Source organism: Chanodichthys erythropterus, chromosome 3, assembly GCF_024489055.1.
Source record: "Chanodichthys erythropterus isolate Z2021 chromosome 3, ASM2448905v1, whole genome shotgun sequence".
Classification (NCBI taxonomy): domain Eukaryota; kingdom Metazoa; phylum Chordata; class Actinopteri; order Cypriniformes; family Xenocyprididae; genus Chanodichthys; species Chanodichthys erythropterus.
The window spans coordinates 41,563,116-41,583,774 of NC_090223.1; the positions used below are offsets into that span (position 1 = coordinate 41,563,116).

The 20,659-nt window shown below is 37.2% G+C and overlaps 1 protein-coding gene across 2 annotated transcripts; it reads right to left on the minus strand.

Moving 5' to 3' along the window:
• Positions 1 to 111: 111 nt before the first annotated feature.
• Positions 112 to 19,796, minus strand: map3k14a (mitogen-activated protein kinase kinase kinase 14a). Of its 2 annotated transcripts, none has more exons than XM_067382295.1 (16): positions 14,952 to 15,136; positions 12,983 to 13,223; positions 12,844 to 12,883; positions 12,559 to 12,754; positions 10,943 to 11,266; positions 9,395 to 9,529; positions 9,161 to 9,290; positions 8,883 to 9,011; positions 6,161 to 6,259; positions 5,915 to 6,072; positions 5,636 to 5,786; positions 5,207 to 5,551; positions 4,703 to 4,812; positions 3,592 to 3,724; positions 3,250 to 3,350; positions 112 to 3,151 (listed from the first exon to the last, which is right to left on the minus strand). In XM_067382295.1, the coding sequence occupies exons 2-16, from the start codon at positions 13,212 to 13,214 to the stop codon at positions 2,933 to 2,935; spliced, it is 2,502 nt and encodes an 833-aa protein (XP_067238396.1). In that variant the 5' UTR covers positions 13,215 to 13,223; positions 14,952 to 15,136; the 3' UTR covers positions 112 to 2,932. The 2 variants fall into 2 exon arrangements, with proteins under 2 accessions (XP_067238396.1, XP_067238395.1); XM_067382294.1 differs by lacking the exon at positions 14,952 to 15,136 and adding an exon at positions 19,596 to 19,796 and having other exon boundaries at positions 113 to 3,151.
• Positions 19,797 to 20,659: the final 863 nt, after the last annotated feature.

Sequence of the window (20,659 nt, forward strand, 5' to 3'; positions counted from 1 at the left end):
ATGTTTAAACAGAAATTTTACACTTTTATCCACAAAATGAGCTCATTTCAAATTTAACACCTGCTGCAGATCTCAAAATAGTTGGGACGGGGGCATGTTTACCATGGTGTAGCATCTCTTTTCAAAACTTGATTTATGAGTTTCTGGAGTTGTGGTGTCAGAATTTGGTCCTGTTCTTGCCGGATATAGATTTCCAGAGTTTGTGGTCGTCTTTCGTTTAATGATACACCAAATGTTCTCTATAGGTGAAAAATCTGGATTGCAGGCAGACCAGTTCAGCACCCAGACTCTTTTACAATGAAGCCATGCTGTTGTAATAGCTGCAGTATGTAGTTTTGCATTGTCCTACTGAAATACACAAGCCCTTCCCTGAAATAGACGTTGTCTGGAGGGGAGCATATGTTGCTCTAAAACCTTTATATACCTTTCAGCATTCATAGTGCCCTCCGAAACATGCAAGCTGCTCATAACATATGCACTTATGCACCCTAATACTACTATGAATTTGGACTCGTCTGACCACAGAACACTCTTCCACTTTGAAACAGTCCATTTTAAATGAGCCTTAGCCCACAGGACACGACGGCGCTTCTGGACCATGTTCACATATGGCTTCCTTTTTGCATGATAGAGCTTTAGTTGGCATCTGCAGATGGCACGGCGGATTGTGTTTACCGACAGTGGTTTCTGGAAGTATTCCTGGGCCCATTTAGTAATGTCATTGACACAATCATGCCGATGAGTGATGCAGTGTCATCTGAGGGCCGGAAGACCACGAGCATCCAATAAAGGTCTTCTTTTGTCCCTTACACACAGAGATTTCTCCAGTTTCTCTGAGTCTTCTGATGTTATTATGCACTGTAGATGATGAGATTTGCAAAGCCTTTGCAATTTGACATTGAGGAACATTGTTTTCCACAATCTTTTTCCACACTCTTTCACAGCTCTGCCCATCTTTACTTCTGAGAGACTCTGCCTCTCTAAGACATCCCTTTTATAGCTAATCATGTTATAGATCTGATATCAATTTACGTAATTAGTTGCTAGATGTTCTCCCAGCTGAATCCTTTCAAATTTTCATTTGTTGCCCTCGTGCCAAATTTTTTGAGGCCTGTAACAGGCATCTAATTTGAAATGAGCTCATTTAGTAGATAAAAGTGTAACATTTCTCTGTTTAAACATTTATGTTATCTATGTTCTATTGTAAATAAAATATTGGCTCATGTGATTTGAAAGACTTTTAGTTTTCATTTTATTGAAATTTAAAAAACGTCCCAACATTTCCAGAATTCGGGTTGTACTTCTGACATTTGATTGACTTTTAAATGATCAATAAGATTATCCATAATAATTAACGCTTACAAGCACAATACTGAATACTATCAATCATTCTTAATTGAGACAACTGCAAACAAATGTAAAGAATGAGTTTTTATTGAATTCTTAAGGAATCTTTAAAATACAAGATAAAACATTCTTAGCAAAGAAGATCAGTGATTATTTCAAATATTGATTTGCATCTTTATGTCCCACAGCTCAACCACATTGACAAAGTAATCTAATTCATAAGTGCTTAGGGTTTAAGGCATATACTTGATTGACTAAAGGCCTTAAAATCTTGCCATTAATCATGAAAAGACTCCATGAAGTCCCATGATGATCACAGCACAGTAGGGGTGTGACGAGATCTCGTGCCCGCTACGTTTACATTACGCCTCCACTGTCGTTTTGCTTTGTATTTAAATAAAAAACATTTAATTCAGTTGGATAATGGTCGCCGCCGCTCCATATTTACAGAGTATGCGCGATCACGAAAGTGAAAGTACGCGAGCGCGCATTCAAACGCGATGTCAATACCCCACATTTTGAAAGCGGCTCCCTGATGAATACAGATATCTCTCAATATGAAAGCTATTTTAGGCTGGGCAGTGTAGTTGTAACCATCTCTCAGCTTTGTATCAAAGAAAAATTTGGTCTTATTTGCACTTTGAATATTGAGAGTGCAATTACGGTTGCACTTATTGTAAAGTGTTTTCTCTTAATCTTATTAAGCACAAACAATAAGGTTTAATTTGTTAACATTAGTTAATGCACTGTGAACTATCCTGAACCAACAATGAATGACTAATTTTATTAACATAAAGATGAATAAATACTTTAGCAAATATATTGCTCATTGTTAATTGATGTTGGTTAATAAATTAATGTTAATAAATGAGACCTTATTGTAAAGTATTAACATTTTTATTTATACTGTTTTTAATTTCTATGATCAGTTTGTGGAAAGGAGTTCAGTTAGGAGGTCAAAAGTTGTAGAAGCTCATAAATCATGTACAGTAAGGCCTGAAGAGACTGAAATCATACAGAAGAGAAGTCAGTCAGTTGAGTTTGTGGCAAAACCTTTTACAGTACTTGAGTATTGTTGTCTTTTACTACATATGATAATTCATACTAAGAAAGTAGAACTCAAATGACATTTATTACAAGATAATTAGTTAAAACATTTCAAATGCACCTGCAGAATATTTTTTATAGTCATGTATTTCGCCATTGACGATTTCTTAAAAATAGTGTGTAAAAATCTTGTCTCGTCTCGTTCTCGTGAACTCAATCTCGAGTCTCGTCTCGTCTCGTGAGATACCCGTCTCGTCACACCCCTAGTGCTTAGGGTTTAACGCATATACTTGATTGACTAAAGGCCTTAAAATCTTGCCATTAATCATGAAAAGACTCCGTGAAGTTCCATGATGATCACAGCACAGTGCAAAAAATACCTGCACAGTCGGTTAAAACTACTTCAAAATAATAATTATGTAAACCAATAACATGACAATGATTCGAAAGTTAGTCAGATGAGATTCATGAAAACAAATTCAGCCCAAATTCAATGCAAAACAGAAAGCTTGACAGAAACTGATTGAGGTTGGAGAGATCAGTCTCTAGTCTCCAGCATCCCCTCCCTGATCCTCCAGTTCCACGGTAGTTTGCAGTCGGGGGTCAGGGTGCAGCAGGGCTTGTGTCCATACTGATGATAGTGGCAGGAGTCAGGGGCAGGGACACAACGCAGAAACAGGCTGTTCTCCAGGACCTCTTTGTCATGGGACACCATGCAACCATCCTCTGTTTGCAGACTGAACACGTTCTCTGAGATCTGCCCGAGAGAGAAGATATTATTCTCTAGCAAACACAAAGAGTAATGCAGAAAAAAATGTGTTCTGCATAAACACACTATACACACACAGTGTTTACCTGATCGCTGATTCCTCTTGCGATGTGGCCTACTTTCACCCTGGGCGTCTCCCGAATGTGAAAACATTTCCCATCGAAGTCCCTGATATAAACATCCACCCCTGAAGAAACAAAGAACAGATGTGAGCATGGCACAAATAACCATGATAAATGTCATCTAAAAATATCACACCAACGGCATGTGTGAATGTTCTCGTCGCTTCACTATTATGTGCCAATATGTGACAAAAAAAAAAAACTTCTTGTTAATAATATTAATTAAACTGCTGTTGATTTACTGATTTCATTTTAAGTTTTGGACCAGTAACATTTCTTTGAAGTAATCAGTATTTGTTAACACACCCTCAAAGCAGCGGGGCGGAGGTTGATGCGTGGGGGAGAGCCAGTCCCTGCTGAAGCTCTGGATATCTTGACTGTTGTAAGAAAACACGCCTGAGCTGTCATCATCACCAGCGACTGACCAACGTCCCGAATCCTGGAGGAAAAAAGAAAAAAAGGGAAACCCTTTGAATTTCAGTTAAGTTGTAATTGGTCACAGTCAGGTGCTCCACTAGCAACCAACAGCTGAGAGTTGTCAGGAAGTGTGGTCTTAACCATCGCTCTTAATAACCTTTTAATATACTGTATTTACTATACACTAGGGGTTGCACCAAAAAAGGGTTAGTTCCCCCACAAGTGAAATTTCATTAATTACTCAACTTCATGAAGTTCCAAACCCTTAAGACCTTTGTTCATCTTCAGAACACTAAGATATTTTTGATGAAATTCAAGAGGTTTTTAAATGAATACTCAGAGAGATATGTTTGATTATACCATCTGGATGATCAATATTGATCGGGTGAATGCACGTCTTAAACAGCTTATTGTACACACAAGTGAACAGCTAATCTAAATCAATGTGCTGCTGCATTGTAACGCACACACATACATCGCAAACACAGAAACATTCACTAGCGCAAAAATGAATTGTCAACTCTGTTTTATCAATAAAATAGCTTAGAAACTAAACAGTTCTAGTAGCATATATTTCTTAGTAACTAAAACACAAAGCTTCATTATTAGTAGAAAGACGCTGCCAGGTTAATTCACACACGCAATCGCTCTGTCACTAATGCATTCATATCAATATAATCTTTACTTAGAATGAGCAGAAATCTGTGAGAAATATAATGACCCAAAGACAAAAGAACTGATCAAAATAAGCTGTTATGTAGGAGCAATAGCCTTGTGGGCAGCACTGTGTCACATGCCACAGCTGTGCACAAGGCAACCCGCGTCCGAGTCTCAGCTTAACGTTCAGGCTTATTTGTTCATTAATGACATATTCAGCAACTAGTTAATGTCGACTCCCATAAATGCCGACTTAAGTCGTTCAATCCCTAATATACATGAATTCGATTAGAAGGAATTACAGGCTGCCTTATATCCAGCATTCATGCCTGGGTTTGTTTACCTTCTTGTCCCCGTATTCTCTAGTGGAGAGGCAGTCGCTACTGATACAAGAGAGCAGCTGCTCCTGTATCTCAGCAGAATGAGGATGGGAAAGACTACTCAGGAATAAATCTGCAGAGAAAGCAAGAGAACAAACTCAACGTTACAATTATAATCTGCAATTCTATGGTTCAGAATGAATATTAACAAGCAGCTTGTTTCCATCCACATATTTTTGGGATATGGCACAAAGACAGCAAGATGCAAATGAAATATCCAAAATGCACCTAAAACGTATATGTTCCTTTGAGGTGGATACATTTGAATTTTTTAAAAGACGTGGATGAACCACTTAAGGAACACATTTATTGAATAAAATACTAGATGCACGTCAAAATTCTGAAACTTTATTATACACTACCGTTCAAACATTTGGGGTTTGTACAATTTTTCTGAAAGTTCTTTTATGCTCACCACTTCTGCATTCATTTGAATATCACATGATCGGATGTGACGGGCTGCTCACCTTTCTCCAGTCTCCGCATCTCTTGTTCTGGCTTGGTTTTATAGATGATTTGCGGCTCAGTTGAAGTGGCTTGAATGTGGAGCAGTGATTTCGGAGGAGAGTGCTCATCGTTTCTTGTCTCCTCTATGCGTTTCCACTGTTTTCCCTTGTGTGGTTTGTCATCAGGTTCCCCATCACCCTCTTTCCTCTTCTGCTCAAAGCTCATCCACTGCAGCTCAGAGTTATGAGAGGATGTGGTGTGGTGGGATGTGGTGGGTGTGGCTGAATGGGCGGGGCCTGATTTCTCTGGCTTCCCCAGTGGCTTCATATAGGTTCCTCCTCTCACGGGACTGCGAAGTCCCCCGACTGCAAATAAATGGATGACATTTTTAATTGTGTAATATTTAATATTAAGACATTTGTATGTGTTGCATGCTTCTTTATTGGTACCTTTTTTAAGTGCTTTAGCAGTTTTAACAGCAAGTTCTTTGGCAGAAGCTCGATTGATCGGATCTTTCTGTAGTCCTGCTTTTATGACGTCAGCTGTATTGGAACTGCAGTCTGATGGGATTTCCCTCAGTGGCGGAGGCTCTGTTGCTATCTGTCACCGTGCAAACACAAACAACATTTATTAAGTGTTTAGTGAATGCAAATCAACACTGATTAAAATTAAATGCGAATTTCAAAGTGGGAGGGCCTTATTTGGCTTCATTTCCAATCATAGCTTACCTTGAGGTAGAGTGGACGGGAATAGTAGCGGGTCCATGGATGACAGCCATTGAGCATGTGCAGAAGCATACAGCAGCTGCTCCAGATGTCTGCTTTTGAAGAGCGGGGCTCATTGAGCACCACCTCAGGTGCCATATGAGTCTCTGTGCCTTTCAGCCCTAAACACATAACAAATTAGATGCTCAGCTCATGCATGCGTCTATATTCACTTGCAATGTGTGTGAGGCTACAATGAAATGTACTTACCCTGACCATCACTAAGCCCTTGTTTGTCTGATCTCTCTGAATGCCCAAAGTCACACAGGAATGCATCTTTCCCATCTTCTGACAGCAAAACGTTATCCGCTGAAAATAAAACACAAACATGAGAACACAAAAAAACACACAAAAAAATGGGCCAAAAACAATTACAGTAAATTATTTACTTTATTTATTAAGCATAACTGAATAATTACTTGGAAAATCCCTGAGAAATACTTAAAAGCTAAACTACCATTCAGTAAGGCTTGGACCAGTCTTTTTTGGATGGGGGTGGGGAGGGAATTAAAGAAATTAATTTTTTCAGTAAGGATGCATTAAATTGATCAGAATTGACAGTGAAGACATTCATAATGTTACAAAAGATTACTATTTAAAATAAATATGGTTTGTAATGCTGTTTTACTGTATTTTTTATCAAATAAATGCAGCCTTGGTGAGCATAAGAGTAGCAACCAGCACACTTTTGAGTCATTTTGATTGGGAGTTTAACATCACAAATTATTAAAAATCGATTGATAAAATTATCATACTTTGCTATTATTTCCATAACCTTTAGTACAATGACATTAAAATGTATTACTATTCAATAATTTACATGCATCTAGTTTATAGTGCATTGAAATGACTTTATTAACTATTGGTAAGATTTCAGAATGGGAGCAGTACCTTATTTTTCAATGCAGAAGTAAGCTATTTTCTGTGAATGTGTGAGATTTCTGATTCATTAGCGGACTAAAAAAGTGTACTAAATGGTCAAACTATTTGTTACAAACCAGTGTGTTTATAATTATGACCATATATTAAAATAATATGATAAGTTTACCAGTTTGCAATATCAAGCAGCATAACGAGCTGTTTTGTAAATAACGAAGCAGACGACAGCAGAATTTGATTTACACACCCACTCTTACATGAAAAATAAGGTGATTCAGTAACCTAAAATTAGAGGCAGAGCAACTTTTCTATTGCAACACTGTTGAATTGTGTACAGGAATACCAGCAATGTGTATTTAGAAAATATTTATGTTTTCCAATGTGTTCCCATAAGTCTCTCTAGAAGTGGTGATTGGCCGGTTCCAGGAAAAGTTAAAATTGGAATGTGGCAGACTTTCGGTTTCTAAATTGCAAACCACAACTTGTTACTGAAGAAAATAATAGACAAGATAAAAACGCTGATAATCAACTGCAGAATATTTGGACAGCAGATGGCGCTGTAGATGTCAGATAAGACAGGTTTGTTTTACGGTTTGCTTGAATTGAACTGCCCTTTATCAATTTGAATGGATTATAATGACATAAAGCTGCTCATTTAATCTCCTGTGTCCATCTGCATTATATATGGTCACTTCTTCAGTCAGTGTCTTGTTTCTTTCTACTTGATCTCAACCCCCCCTCATCTGAACCACATGAGTCATGCTGTGGGAAATTCCCAGCCCCGGGTTGCTCACAATGTTCTCTGATCTCTCTCTTTCTCTCTCTCTCACCACAGGTGCTGTTTGTTTCACCCCATTTTACGGAAAAACAACTAATCCCAGCCACAAACACAATATTAGAATCAACTTCTTCACCTGCATATATGTAATTCTTCAGATATGACTTTATGAGAGTTTGTTTGAAAATGTGTTTCTTACAGCATTTTCTGAGGAACATAACAGAACCAACCCTGAAGGCCATTTTATTGCTCATATACTGCTCTTTTATAGCTCCAAGTCCATCAGTTATGGCTCTTTTCAATGTTATGTCATTTTATTTTGTATTGTTATGTTATTTTGTATATACTATTAAAGTATTTATTTATTAACATTCATTCATTCATTCATTCATTCATTCATTCATATATTTTCAGTTTTAGTTTAAGTTTTAGTAATTGTATTATGTGCTTTTGTCATTTTTATTAGTTTTATTAGTTTTTTATTAGGTTTAATAGTTTATATATATATATATATTTTTTTTTTTTTTCTTTTTAGTGTTAATTTATTTTTATTTCAGTTTTATTTCAGTTAGCTGCCAGATTTTACACATTTAGGTTTTCGTCTAATATTTATATTTTATTTTATGATATATTTTGATAACAGAAAACTATTTTTAAAAGTTTTAACAAGAACAACACTGGTTCACTTGTATATTAACTTTGTCTGAGATGTATCTTCTAAAATTTACATTGAGGTAACTGTTGAAGAACTGACATTCGATTTTGGAAAGCAGTTATAAGAAACTAGTTCATACTGAGATATCTGACATTTACATGCAGACTTTTGGTATCCTGGCAAATCTGAACACGCATGTTAGATTACCACAGGGTCATTTTGCTCAGGAAAAAATCTTTTAAGTAGGAGACACAAGCAAAAGTATCAGTTTCTTCTCCATTTAATCACAACTGCTGTCTAGAAGAAACAATTGTGATATTAAGGACATCTCACTTGTGATTTTCATTTCTTTATGTGGCTTCCAAAGAACTGTGAATCCACAGAAGGAAGTGAGATTAAAAAAGGGATGTCCATTTTCCACATAACCTGAAGATGTGTTAATGTTAAATGTCATCTTTCCACATAAATTAAACGGAGACAGTCTGGTTTAGTGAAAAGAGGACAAAACAAATGCTTAAGCTTTAGACTTGTTTATAAGACTCCACCTAGCTTCCACTTTTATCAACCAATCAAATCCTTCAGAGGCCTTTTTAGCAATCCAGCCTACATTCTGCACGTACCTTTGATATCCAGGTGAAGGATCCGCTTCTTATGTATGTAGTTTAGCGCCCCCAGTACTTGCTGAAGGTAGTGCAGGGACAGATCCTCTGGCAGGCGGCCTCGTTCCTCCACCAGCTGTCCTAGAGAACCTGTAAGAGTGTGCAAACAGAGCGGATCAAACTTTCCATCTCTCCACTAGAGACTTCCTTAGTGCGGAACACCAGATATGCCAAATAATGAACTAAGAAATGGATGAGGGAATAAAGAGGTTGTGCGTTGTGTGTCTATGAGTTCTTACTGGATTTGAGGTCCATGAAGAGGATGATGGACAGGCCTTCACGCACCACTCCAAAAAGGTCTACCACATGAGGAGACTGCAGGGCACTCCACGAGCCCACCTCCTCACTGCTGAAACTCTCCAACGGCACCTGAAACACACCATCAGTGGATCAATGGAAAACAACTTGCATTTAAATATCAGCAGTGCCATCTGCCAGAAGAATAAGCTGGACACAAAGGAGGTCACAAATACCTTTTTGGCGGCACACATGAACCCGGTGCCTTTGTCTTTGATGCTGTAGACTTCTCCGAAGGAGCCCTGCTTGAGAAATCGACAGCGTTCATACTCCCGTCCCTCTCTGTACTCATAATTCACAGGTTGTAGACCCTTAAAAAAAAAAAAAAGACACAATGATGTTATGAATGCTGATTGGCCAATAAAGTGCTCGTGCCATGCTACAATATATACGGCTATAATATCTGCCGTCATCTAACATTCACTTAAAGTTAATTTTTAAAAACAGTAATAACACTGTTAAATGTGATCTTTAGTAAATCTCAAACTGAATAGTGTACATTATAATGATGTGATTCCTAAATTGACTTCTATTTTTTATTTATTTAGACAAAACAGTATGGAATTTTAATATTTGACATCTACTGGTTATCCTAACATTCAAATGTTTGTAAGATTTTTTGTTTTTTGAAAGAAGCCTCTTTTGCTCAACAAGGCTGCAATTGTTTCATCACAAATACAGTAGAAAACAATTATATTCTTCTATTTTAATATATTTTAAAATGTAATTTATTCCTGTGATGTCAAAGCTTAATTTTCAGCATCATTACTCCAGTCTTCAGTGTCACATGATCCTTCAGAAATGCTCATATATTAATGTTGAAAACAGTTGTGCTGCTTAATATGTTTGTGGGAACAGTGATAATGTTTTTCAGGATTCTTTGATGAACAACAAGTTCAGAAAGAACAGCATTTATTACTTGAAATACAAAATCTTTTGTAACATTTTAAATGATTTGATGATCAATTTAATGCATGCTTGCTAAATAAAAGTATTGATTTCTTTAAAACATTATGTGCATTTGTGCATAATAAAACAACCTTTTAACTTTCACTTGGAATTCTTATCCATTTTTTATCCATCTTTCATAATATACTGTACCTTTTAATGTTGTAATGCCTACATTTACTCAATAGACTATTTTAGTGTTTTATTTAATCATTCAAATGTATGATTTTGTACAACCATGATTCAATATTGATGCTTATCTAACTGATGCATCTTCATTACATAATGAAACGGTTCAATAGAATTACTAAAAATGTCCAGAATTTCTAAATGTCATATTAGAGCACATGACTAGCACAGTAAGTGTGTGAAGACGTTTTTTTTTTTTTGCTGTTTGCTTATTTCTCTTTGTAAAGGAAACTCCCCAAGCAGAACTAGGCTGGTGATGTAAACATGAAACCCGGCTGAACGCAAGAAAAACAGGAAATCGACGACCACAAGTCAACTTCTGGCTATGTGTACACACGCAGACAAGTTTGTGTTTCTTACTCTCTCTCTTCCTCTCTGTATTAGTATACTTATGTTGTCTTTATCTGTATTGTCGTTCTAAAGGTGTCGGGTTGTGTGTGCTTGTATGACTTTTAGGCTGTGTACTTGTATGTAAATTTGTATCTTAGCGTGCAAGAGAACTCATCTATGCACTTTTAGTATGAGTTCATCCATGTGTCAATTTCACATGTCAATTTCCTCATGTTTTAATTCCCATTTAAAATCACCTCTTTAAACAGGATCCCTTCGTTCTTGTCGCTCTCCTCTCTTTCGTCCTCATCTCTCTCCCTCTCCTCTCTCAGCACGTCTTTGACAAAGCTATATGCAAAGCAGGGATCTTCAGTTGTAACGTAGTCCCTCAGGGCTGTAACAGCCAGGCGAAATTCGATCTCACTTCTCAGTGGAGACTTCAGCTCTTCGCTCACTTGAGCATAGCTCTGGCAAGAGGATTCCCACTGATAGGAGTATGACGGTCCCTCTGTTTCCTGCACAGACACCCTCTCTGTGCTGAGGCCGCTGCTGCTGCTGCTGATGCACACTGGGTCTCTAACCTGAACCAAGAGGACACAACAAAGGTGACTGGACTGGATCAGAGAGAAAGACACTTGAAAGCTGTATAAAATCAATGCAGACAATGGGAAAAATCTGTTTGGGTCTGCAAAGGTGTCCCTTAGATTAAGTGCTTCAAGCTTCTAGGGAGAGCTAAAGACAAAACATGACTCAGTACTTAGCTAATCACTGGATTTCCTTTGGGACATAACAAACTAACAGCTGAGACAAGAGTCTTAAATAGTCTTAAATGAAATCAAAAGACTTTATATACATACAGTTCCAAAACATAGTGAGCTTCCTGCCTAGAAGAACTCTGCTGTGAAAATTTGCATCCAAAAGTGATGAAGAAAGTAATAAAAAAAATTTATTCACTACAGAAAAGTAAAAAGGTTATTAAAAATGCACTAATTTAATCAATATTAGATTATTAGCTTTGCAGTGTTTATTAGTTTCTGTTGTTTTAGCAACTGCTAATAATCTGCTCTTGTCAGATTCTGCTAGATTAATTTGCTTAGTGCATCAACAGGCCCAAGAACGAACTTTAACTATATTAATGTCCACACCAACCGACAAAAACTTTTTGTTTTATTATAATTGTGCACTACAGTTATGTCGCCTGCTGCTTTAAGTGCACAAGCTTTTTCTGATTGGCTGTCACCTGCTGGAAACAAAATAGCTCTGAAAGAATTTCCAATGATATCTTTCATCCGTGTCATTATTGTTATTGTTATAGTTGTGGTATGGACTTCTCCATAAAAAAAAATGTAAAAAAATGCTTCTTAAAGCGATAGTTCACTCAAAAATGAAAATTCAGTCATCATTTACTCACCCTCAAGTTGTTTCAAACCTGTATGAATTTCTTTCTTTTGCTGAACACAAAAGAAGATATTTTGGGTAACCAAACAGTTGATGGACCCCATTGACTTCCATAGTCTAATGGAAGTCAATGGGGTCCATCAACTGTTTGGTTTCCAACATTATTTAAATTATCTTCTTTTGTGTTCATCAGAAATTCATACAGGTTTGGAACAACTTGAGGGTGAGTAAATGATGACTGATTTTTAAGTGAACTATCGCTTTAAGAAGCAAATAGATATCGTTCTTGATGTGTCCTTGAAAGAGGATTTGGATGCTTTCTTTGCACGCTGTGGATTATCTAAACAGCACACTAGGATTTGGAACAAAACTGTTGCATATATCTTTCATTAAATTTAACCTAATTTTTGTGTAATACACTTCCCTCCCCTCAGCTCTATGATAATTACACTAATTACAGTTAATTCAGTCTAACCTGAATGAGCGATGACGACAGGCACTCGCCGCTGTCCTGCTCCTGCACACCGGTGACTCCCACGAACTCGCTGGATCGGCTGTCCTTCTCATCCTGTCTCCGCCGCTGTCTCTTACGACGTTTTCTTCTGGACCGACTGCGAGAGACGGAGCCAACAGGAGATATGGAGGAGATAACACGTGGCCCATTTTTGTGGCTGAAAAAGTTGGAGTGATATATTAATTCCTGGTATTAAAAGAAAACATAATGAAATACGTGTTTGTTTGACAGTCACATAGGTTTTACCTGCCATTGGGGCAGAACTCCTGTGAATCCTGGGACTCACCTATGAAAAAAGAGAAACAATTCAGCCCAAATATATTTGGAAATATTATCATCAGAAATTATCATCTCGTTGTTTCTGTCTCTTTAGATCAGTACTTACACTCTGCCTGTGCGATGATGGATTGTATCTCTGTCCCGTGTCTCCACTCATGTTTGGCAGTGCCATGATTCATGACACTCCATAAGTAGTTATATTTCAACGGATCCATTTTGTCCAGCTCTCCTCCTTTGCTCTCCGTGTGAGAAGCTGGGTTCGAGCCGAGGCAGTTGAGAGCTTTGCTATCCATGTGGGAGAACGGGACGGTGGAGTTCAGAATTCTCTGAGATGGCATCTTGAAATTCTGTGAAACAAAGAAACAGATCAATAAATCAATTCAGTCTCATATTGCTCAGTAACATTAAATGCGTATCACTAAACCTCATGGTTCTTAAATAGGGTCCCTCATTCACTTTTTGTCTCACGCACACACATAGCAAGATCATAACCGCTCCGTGGAAAAAGATCCCACACACCTGGCCTTCACGAACGCTAACTGACGGGTATTTTCTTTCAGCTATAACAAGGTGATATATATTCATTCTAACAGTGATTGGTTCAAAGCCTGAACTTTGTACCTGCTGAAGGTGACAGAGGACACTGCTCTAAGTATTTTCAGTGAACACAAAGACTCTATTCTTCACTTTAACACTTCCTGCTCCTCTAGGTTGATCTGTGGAACGGGAGGAGCTGCTGAGGGCGTAACATGAGCCTTCTGCTTATCAAAATGGAGGCGTGGTCTGGTGGCTCACACCACTGCTGCAATGTTTTGACACCGTTTGACGGGATGATGTTTTACAACTCACATTTAAACAAGCTAACCAGTTATAAATCAGACTATAAGACTCATTTTGGTATTGAAAAATTCCTAATTTAGAACAATATATCAGAGCTTTATCTCTAATGATGAATTACAGAAGTAAGCTAGCTTGTTATCATAAACCTAACGTCAGTGACTATTTCTCACTACTTCATTGCGGGTATATGTGGGAGGTATCAAGACAATCTTTTTCCTTGTTTGATTGGTCTATGATAACTTTTCAAAATGCAGAAGGTGTGGTTCAGTTTCTGTCTTCAACTTCCTCATTGTTTGGAAATACAGTGAAGCTTTTGTTAGTGGCACTTGTGTGAGAAATATTAGTCATGCCTTGCCTTAAGTATTAATCTTTGGTTTGCATCTTGCCTATGGACAGTAAAGATGCCTCAAATTGTGCCACTCAGAACACCGTAGCAACAAGTTAAAACCAGTCAGAACACTTTAGCAACTATCTAGCAAACCCTTTATTAGGGAACTGCGTAAGTTAGTAACAAGATAAAACCACTCAAAACATCTACGCATCTGAATATCAACAAACTAAAACTACTCAGAAAAAAAAAACACTCTAGCAACAAGCTAAAAAAGCCCAGAACACCTTGGCAACCGCACAGTAACACCCTGGCAACCACCCACAGCATTGTGGCAGCAAGTTCTGCAAGCAGCAACTGCATTTTCATAAGAAAATCTTATTACTGTGCAGTCATTCAACATTTATAAAATTAGTCAAACATGCAAATAAATTTCATTTTCGAAATAATTATTCCTAAAAGCGTTTAATGATATGAATACACTAACAATTAGGTCATTTTCTTCAGTTCAGCTGGAAAGATCTTCACAGCCTGAAGAAAGGTTTGCAAGGTCTCAGGCAGTTGCAGCATGTTGCATCAGTGCGCCTTTACATGACCCCAGTTAATCTGTCCCACACTCTCCCTTTCCCTTTCCCTTTCCCACTCTCTCTCTCTCAATCTCTCTAAACTAAGAGAAAACAGGCCTCCATCTAAAACCAACGTCATCCACGTAGATGCTGCCAACGGCTTATTGGCTGCAAGGAGCTGAATCCTCCATTTTGATAGCTAATGGAGAAGCTGTTACATCACCAAAATGACTTCAGAGAGCACTCACAGCACTCACAGTGGGAAGATAAAAATCATCCTATAGCGTTTCAAACATGAGCAATGGAAAATATGTTGCAACAAAATCATGCAGTCAAATAACCTGTTGTTCCTTTAAATGTTCCTCACAACACGTCCAGTTACACCCAGCATGATCACATGAGACCCCAGCAGAGAATGACAGTCCTTTTCATTACAGTACAGGCATCTGCATCTTCAATGATGAGTAGCAAATAGTATCACATTTTAATCTTGCACACAAGAAAAAGCAAAAGAGAGAGAAGGTAACATACCGCTTTTTAAATGCAGCTTCAAATGCAGAGCAAAGCATGAGAACTCGTTTACTAACACTATCACAGGCGGTCCCTCCCCTCTCTCTCTCTCTCTCTCTCCATTAGTCAGTGTTCACCTCAGACGATTGATCCCGCTGGCTGTTTGCCATGTCGAGAGCGACTGCGCTCTGATTGGATGGGGCTGATTTACGGGAAATCCATCTCCATTTCCCCTGCTTGCGCTCCCTCCTCCTCCTCCTCCTCCTGAGGCAGCAGTCAGGCTCTCAGTAATCTGCCTGAAGGACTCTGTCTCTTGTTCTCATATAATGCATATTATTTGTCACCTTATTTCTATCTTTTTTGGCATTAGCATCTTAAAAGGGACAGTTCACCCTAAAATTTTAATTCTGTGATAATTTACTCATAGTTATGTCGTTTTAAACCTACATAACTTTCTTTCTTCTGTGGAACATAAAATAAGAAATTCTGAAAAACCAACATTCTTTAAAATATCTTCTTTTGTGTTCCACAGATCAAAGAAAGTCAGGTTTGGAACAACGTGAAGGTGAGTAAATGACTGAATGAACTATTGGTGCTCTCTCTGTGAGAAGGCAGATATCACTCAAACAAATATCAACAGCTTGTGAACTTTGAAATGTCCAATTTGAATGTAGAGGTGATGAAGAGATAGCATAAATCTATCAACTTTTTTCGTATTTTTGTAAAAAAAAAAAAAAAAGGGTTTTATGAATGTATTTGAAAAATACATTCATAACACTATACCTTGTATTTATTTACTTTATTTACTATTCACTGCTGTGTAAGTGTTTCTAATACAACGTCTGAAGGAGTGACGGCAAATTTGACATCTATCGCTCTTCTAACCAATCTCAGAATCTCTCAATATTTTTTTTTTACTCTTTTAAGTCATAGAAATGCTATTGCCATTTTTTTTTCTTTTGCAATTGCAGCCAATAGAATGTAAAAAAATATATTTGTTGTAGTTTCCATTCACCACAATAGAAGTTTACCGAATTATGACGACTTCCTCTTCAAAGAACCCTGGAAATGTGAAAAGTGTCTATTCACGGATATCAAGTCCATCATTTGTTGGATTTCCATATCTGACCCAATATCAAAAATGCCGCCCGCCAGTGTAATAGCCTTGTCAACATGCAAAGCTGTATAAGAATAAAGAGGCTAAAGCATATTTTATGCGTATGCTGTAACTTTTGTCATCAGTATAGTATGCATATATTGTACAGTATGCACACAGCCATATTTCTAATTCTGTATGCTTACCTTGAACATGTGGCTTAAATTTTTTGTACAAATTTGTTTGTCCACAAGGTGGAAACACTGCCCCAGCCCATTTTTTGCAATAAAAAAAACAAACGGACAAAAACAACCACAAACTACTGGAGATTACAATAAATGCTCATGCTGATGACCGTTTGTGTAACGTGGGTTAAGAGATACCCACAACTTTTAGTTTAAACAAGTATAGAGACATTTTTATCGGTCATAACTTCTGGAGAAAAATAGCGCAGAAAATGGACAATGATGAAACGTTTGTCAAAACTGAAGTATACTTTGGGCTTTAGATGACAAAGAAGTTATCCAATTATTAGTGTTGCTAACGACAGAGAAAAAGAAGCATTAGGGCCACACAATTCTCACCAAAATTATATGATAATAAAAACACAGAGAGCAAACTAGCAGCTTAAAAAAAATTGTCCCTAAATGACGTCTGACTCTGACTGACATCTTTTTTTGTTTTGTTTTTTTGTAACCGGTTTGACTGCTTAACTGAATAGTCTTTAAAATAGACATAACCTTGTCAGCCGAAAAGTATGACAACAACACAATACTGCATATTTAAACATCCTCAATCCATTACAGATCACTATTTTCACTTTGAAGGAACATTTTTATGGCATTAAACACATTTAGAAGATACACTACTGATCAAAATTCAGTAAGAGTTTTGGTAGCAAAAAAAAAAACATTTCAAGTAACACTATTATTCAGCAAGGATGCATTAAATAAATCAAATGTGAGAGTATTATAACTATACAAAGGATTTCTATTTCAAATAAAATACTGTTCTTCTATTCTTTCTACATCAAAGAATTTTGAAAAAACCACATTATAATAAGAATATTTATTGCTTTGCCACCACAGGAATACACTACATTTTAAAATATATTAAAACAGAAAACAATTATTTTAAATTGTAATAATTTCTCATAATAGTACTGTTTTAACCAAATTTTTGATCAAATAAATGCAGCCGTGTTGAAAATAAGAGACCTTCCTTCAAAAACCTTCCAACCACCCCCAAAATTTTTAACGACTGTGAATATCTTAGTAATATCTGCATAACAGTCACACATCTGTCTGTTATTCAAAGCCACGAAAAGTAAGAAAATAACTAGGAAAGAAAATTTCACACTGCAAACATTTGTCACAGTCAATTATGTTCAGGCTACTACAGAACTGGGAGTTAAGCCACACCTTGAATTTGTCATTTCTAATTAACAGTTCAGGGAAATGGTGCGGTTTGGCTTGTAACAGACAAAATCTCGTTATCTTTTCTGTTAACTGCTAACTTTTCATCGACGCGTCAAAACTCACAGCCTGTAATTACCAAGCAGGTTAAAAAGCAGGTTTTGCGTCTTTGTTTTTTTAATGTTGAATGCAGAAGTGAGAGCGCTGAGTGACAAGCAGATGAGGAAGAAAACACAAAATGACAGACAGTGGATTCAGCGGGCCGTGGCATACGGAAGTGTGGATGTTTCGGGCAGCTCAAAAAGGAACAGTGTGGTATTGAGGCCAGGGACGGGGCCGAGAAGGAAAACATACATGCTAAGAGCTATAATGACAGCCTTTTACCACTGAAGTCTGTGACAAAACAAATCGGTTTAACCAACGGGAATGTCCACTTCACAATGACTATGCGTTTGAAAGACCAGTCATTAACCGTAGTGTACTTGATTCCTGCAAGCCAATTACCTTTTAGGTCCTTTTAGTCTTTATCACTAAACCACAAACTTTTCACTTTACGCATTCAAAAATAAGACAGATGGAAGCATGAAAATCAAAGAATAAGACTACCAATATGGTGAAAATATATCACAACACTTCCTAACTCAATGAATCAAAGTAGATTAAGACATTACATTTTGTAATTACAAGTTTTCTGAAATACTATCTATAAATATGCAAATGAGGAAATGTATATACACAAATTTGCATACATTTCCACAACAAAAAAATGTGAACATGAAAAAAATCAATCAATTTCATTTTGTTGACATATTAGATATTTCATAATCGAGGTGTTTACAGAGGAGATTTCTTTTTATCACTCCATGAATTACTGTCAAACAGCTAGAAAGAGTTTTTAGGAATAAAATTTGACATATAAAAGGAAATTTAAATATGAACAACCCGCTCAGAAGGAATAAATAAAACTACAAAGCGCTCAGATTTCTGATTTAGTGCATGAGGCCTATAAAGTCGTCTATTGTAACTGAAATCTACAGATGCAAATAGATAAAGTGCAATAAAATAAACACTTAAATGGGTGTTTTCTTTCAACTAGTCTTAAAGAATACATGCTATGGAAACAAAATCTCAAAAAATACAAGAGCATGAAAAAAACAATAGTTTTGTCTGTAGTGTCTTGCCTTAAACACACACACACACACACACACACATTAGGTGTGACTCATCCACGCCCCCACACATGAACAGGATGCTTTTGGCCTGAGTAAGTCCTGCTCAAAAGTCTAAACTCAGGAACTGGAGGCCTGCAAGATCCAGACCTGATCATCCCATTGCAAACAGACCCCCCCCTAAATACCTGTCAGGGGCCTCTTTGCCACCCAAATGACACAGAATGCATATATAAAAGGGCTGTTGCTATGAGACACCATTTCCATTGCATTACAGAAATGCTTTCATTATTAGACATTAAACACATGATAAACATTTGCACTTCTGAATGTACTGTATATGAGGAGAACATGACCTGTATGTATTACTGTAGATCCTTTTTCTCGCACACTCAATGTAACTGTTAAAATTGAGCAACTAAATACCTGATGTATACATTTCATGAATGTTACACATGATATGGAGAGAAAAAAAAAACTTTAATTGTCTTATCAACAGATCTGTGCATGAAACACCTCGTTTTCACAAATTAACGATTTTTTTTCTCAATTATCTTTATACAGTTATATTAGCATTATTTTGAGAGCCATAATGGGGATTTGCATTAGTTAAAACATTTTAAAACGATGAAAGGAAGAAGCGCTTTAACTTCCTCCTTCGCGCCGCCATTTCGCACAATTCAGGGAGTAAGTCCTCCGAGACTAAATTTAGTGAAATCTGCTGTTGTGGGAATTAAAGACAGGCGTTCGTGGCAGACACTATAAGGGTAATTCGGTAAAGTTGAGGGGACTTACCTTAATATTATTTAATGAGGCAGGAGAATCGTCTTGTGTCGGACTGTGTCGAACTCTTCTGATCGCCTGAGACAGGAAGACTGAGGCTGCGTGTCAAAACCTAAGCAAGCTGCCTACCTAGACAGCATGCTTGGGCACTACATACGCGTTCAAGCAGCTGTCTCGATAAACAGCTCACTAGGATTTGAGACACGGAATGTGACACACGACTGAAGAGTCATATCGAAAGAGACTTCCCTCAAAGCAGCGTTGAGTTTGACGTTAAATGGCCATATTGATGTTTGTTTCAAATGTGCGTGTGCGTGTGCGTGTGTGTGTGTGTGTGTGTGTGTGTGTGTGTGTGTGTGTTTCCGCCACAGTAGTGCGATAAAATACATTTGTGGAACATCCATTACATACTTTCAGCCACCATAATAAATCCAGTATCTCAATTCAAACAATGTAGAAAACATTAAACTCTCATTAATTTTTTATTCATTTTAGTTTATATATTACTTTATTAGCAATAGGCTAGTATTCTTATTCTTATTATTATTAGTATTATTATTAATAATAATCTTATTGTTGTTTGCATAGCTACTAAGGCATTTTTATTTTGTTTTTATTTTAATTTTGGGGGGTGTATGTAAAGGGAAATAATGTAAATTTGACTTATTCAGTCTTGTTTCCGAATAAATCTTCAGTTTTTTAGTCGTATTTTGCCAATATTTGGTCAACAGCACCATCTGCTGGCAAATTGGCATGTAGGTACATAAATGCTTGCACAGAAATTGGGGAAAGAAGCATCCCATGAGAGGGTGTGGGAAAAAGTTACAGAGATGAAAGTGGTTCAGTGGTTCTTTTGGGTGGTTAAGGTGCTACATAGCACTGCTACTGTATACAGAACCGGTTAAGCCCCTGTATGGTTCTTCAGTGGTTCTTTTGGGTGGTTAAGGTGCCAGCACTGCTACTTTATACAGAACCTGTTAATCCCCTGTATGGTTCTTCAGCGGTTCTTCAGTGGTTCTTTAGGGTGGTTAAGGTGCTATATAGCACTGCTACTTTATACAGAACCGGTTAAGCCC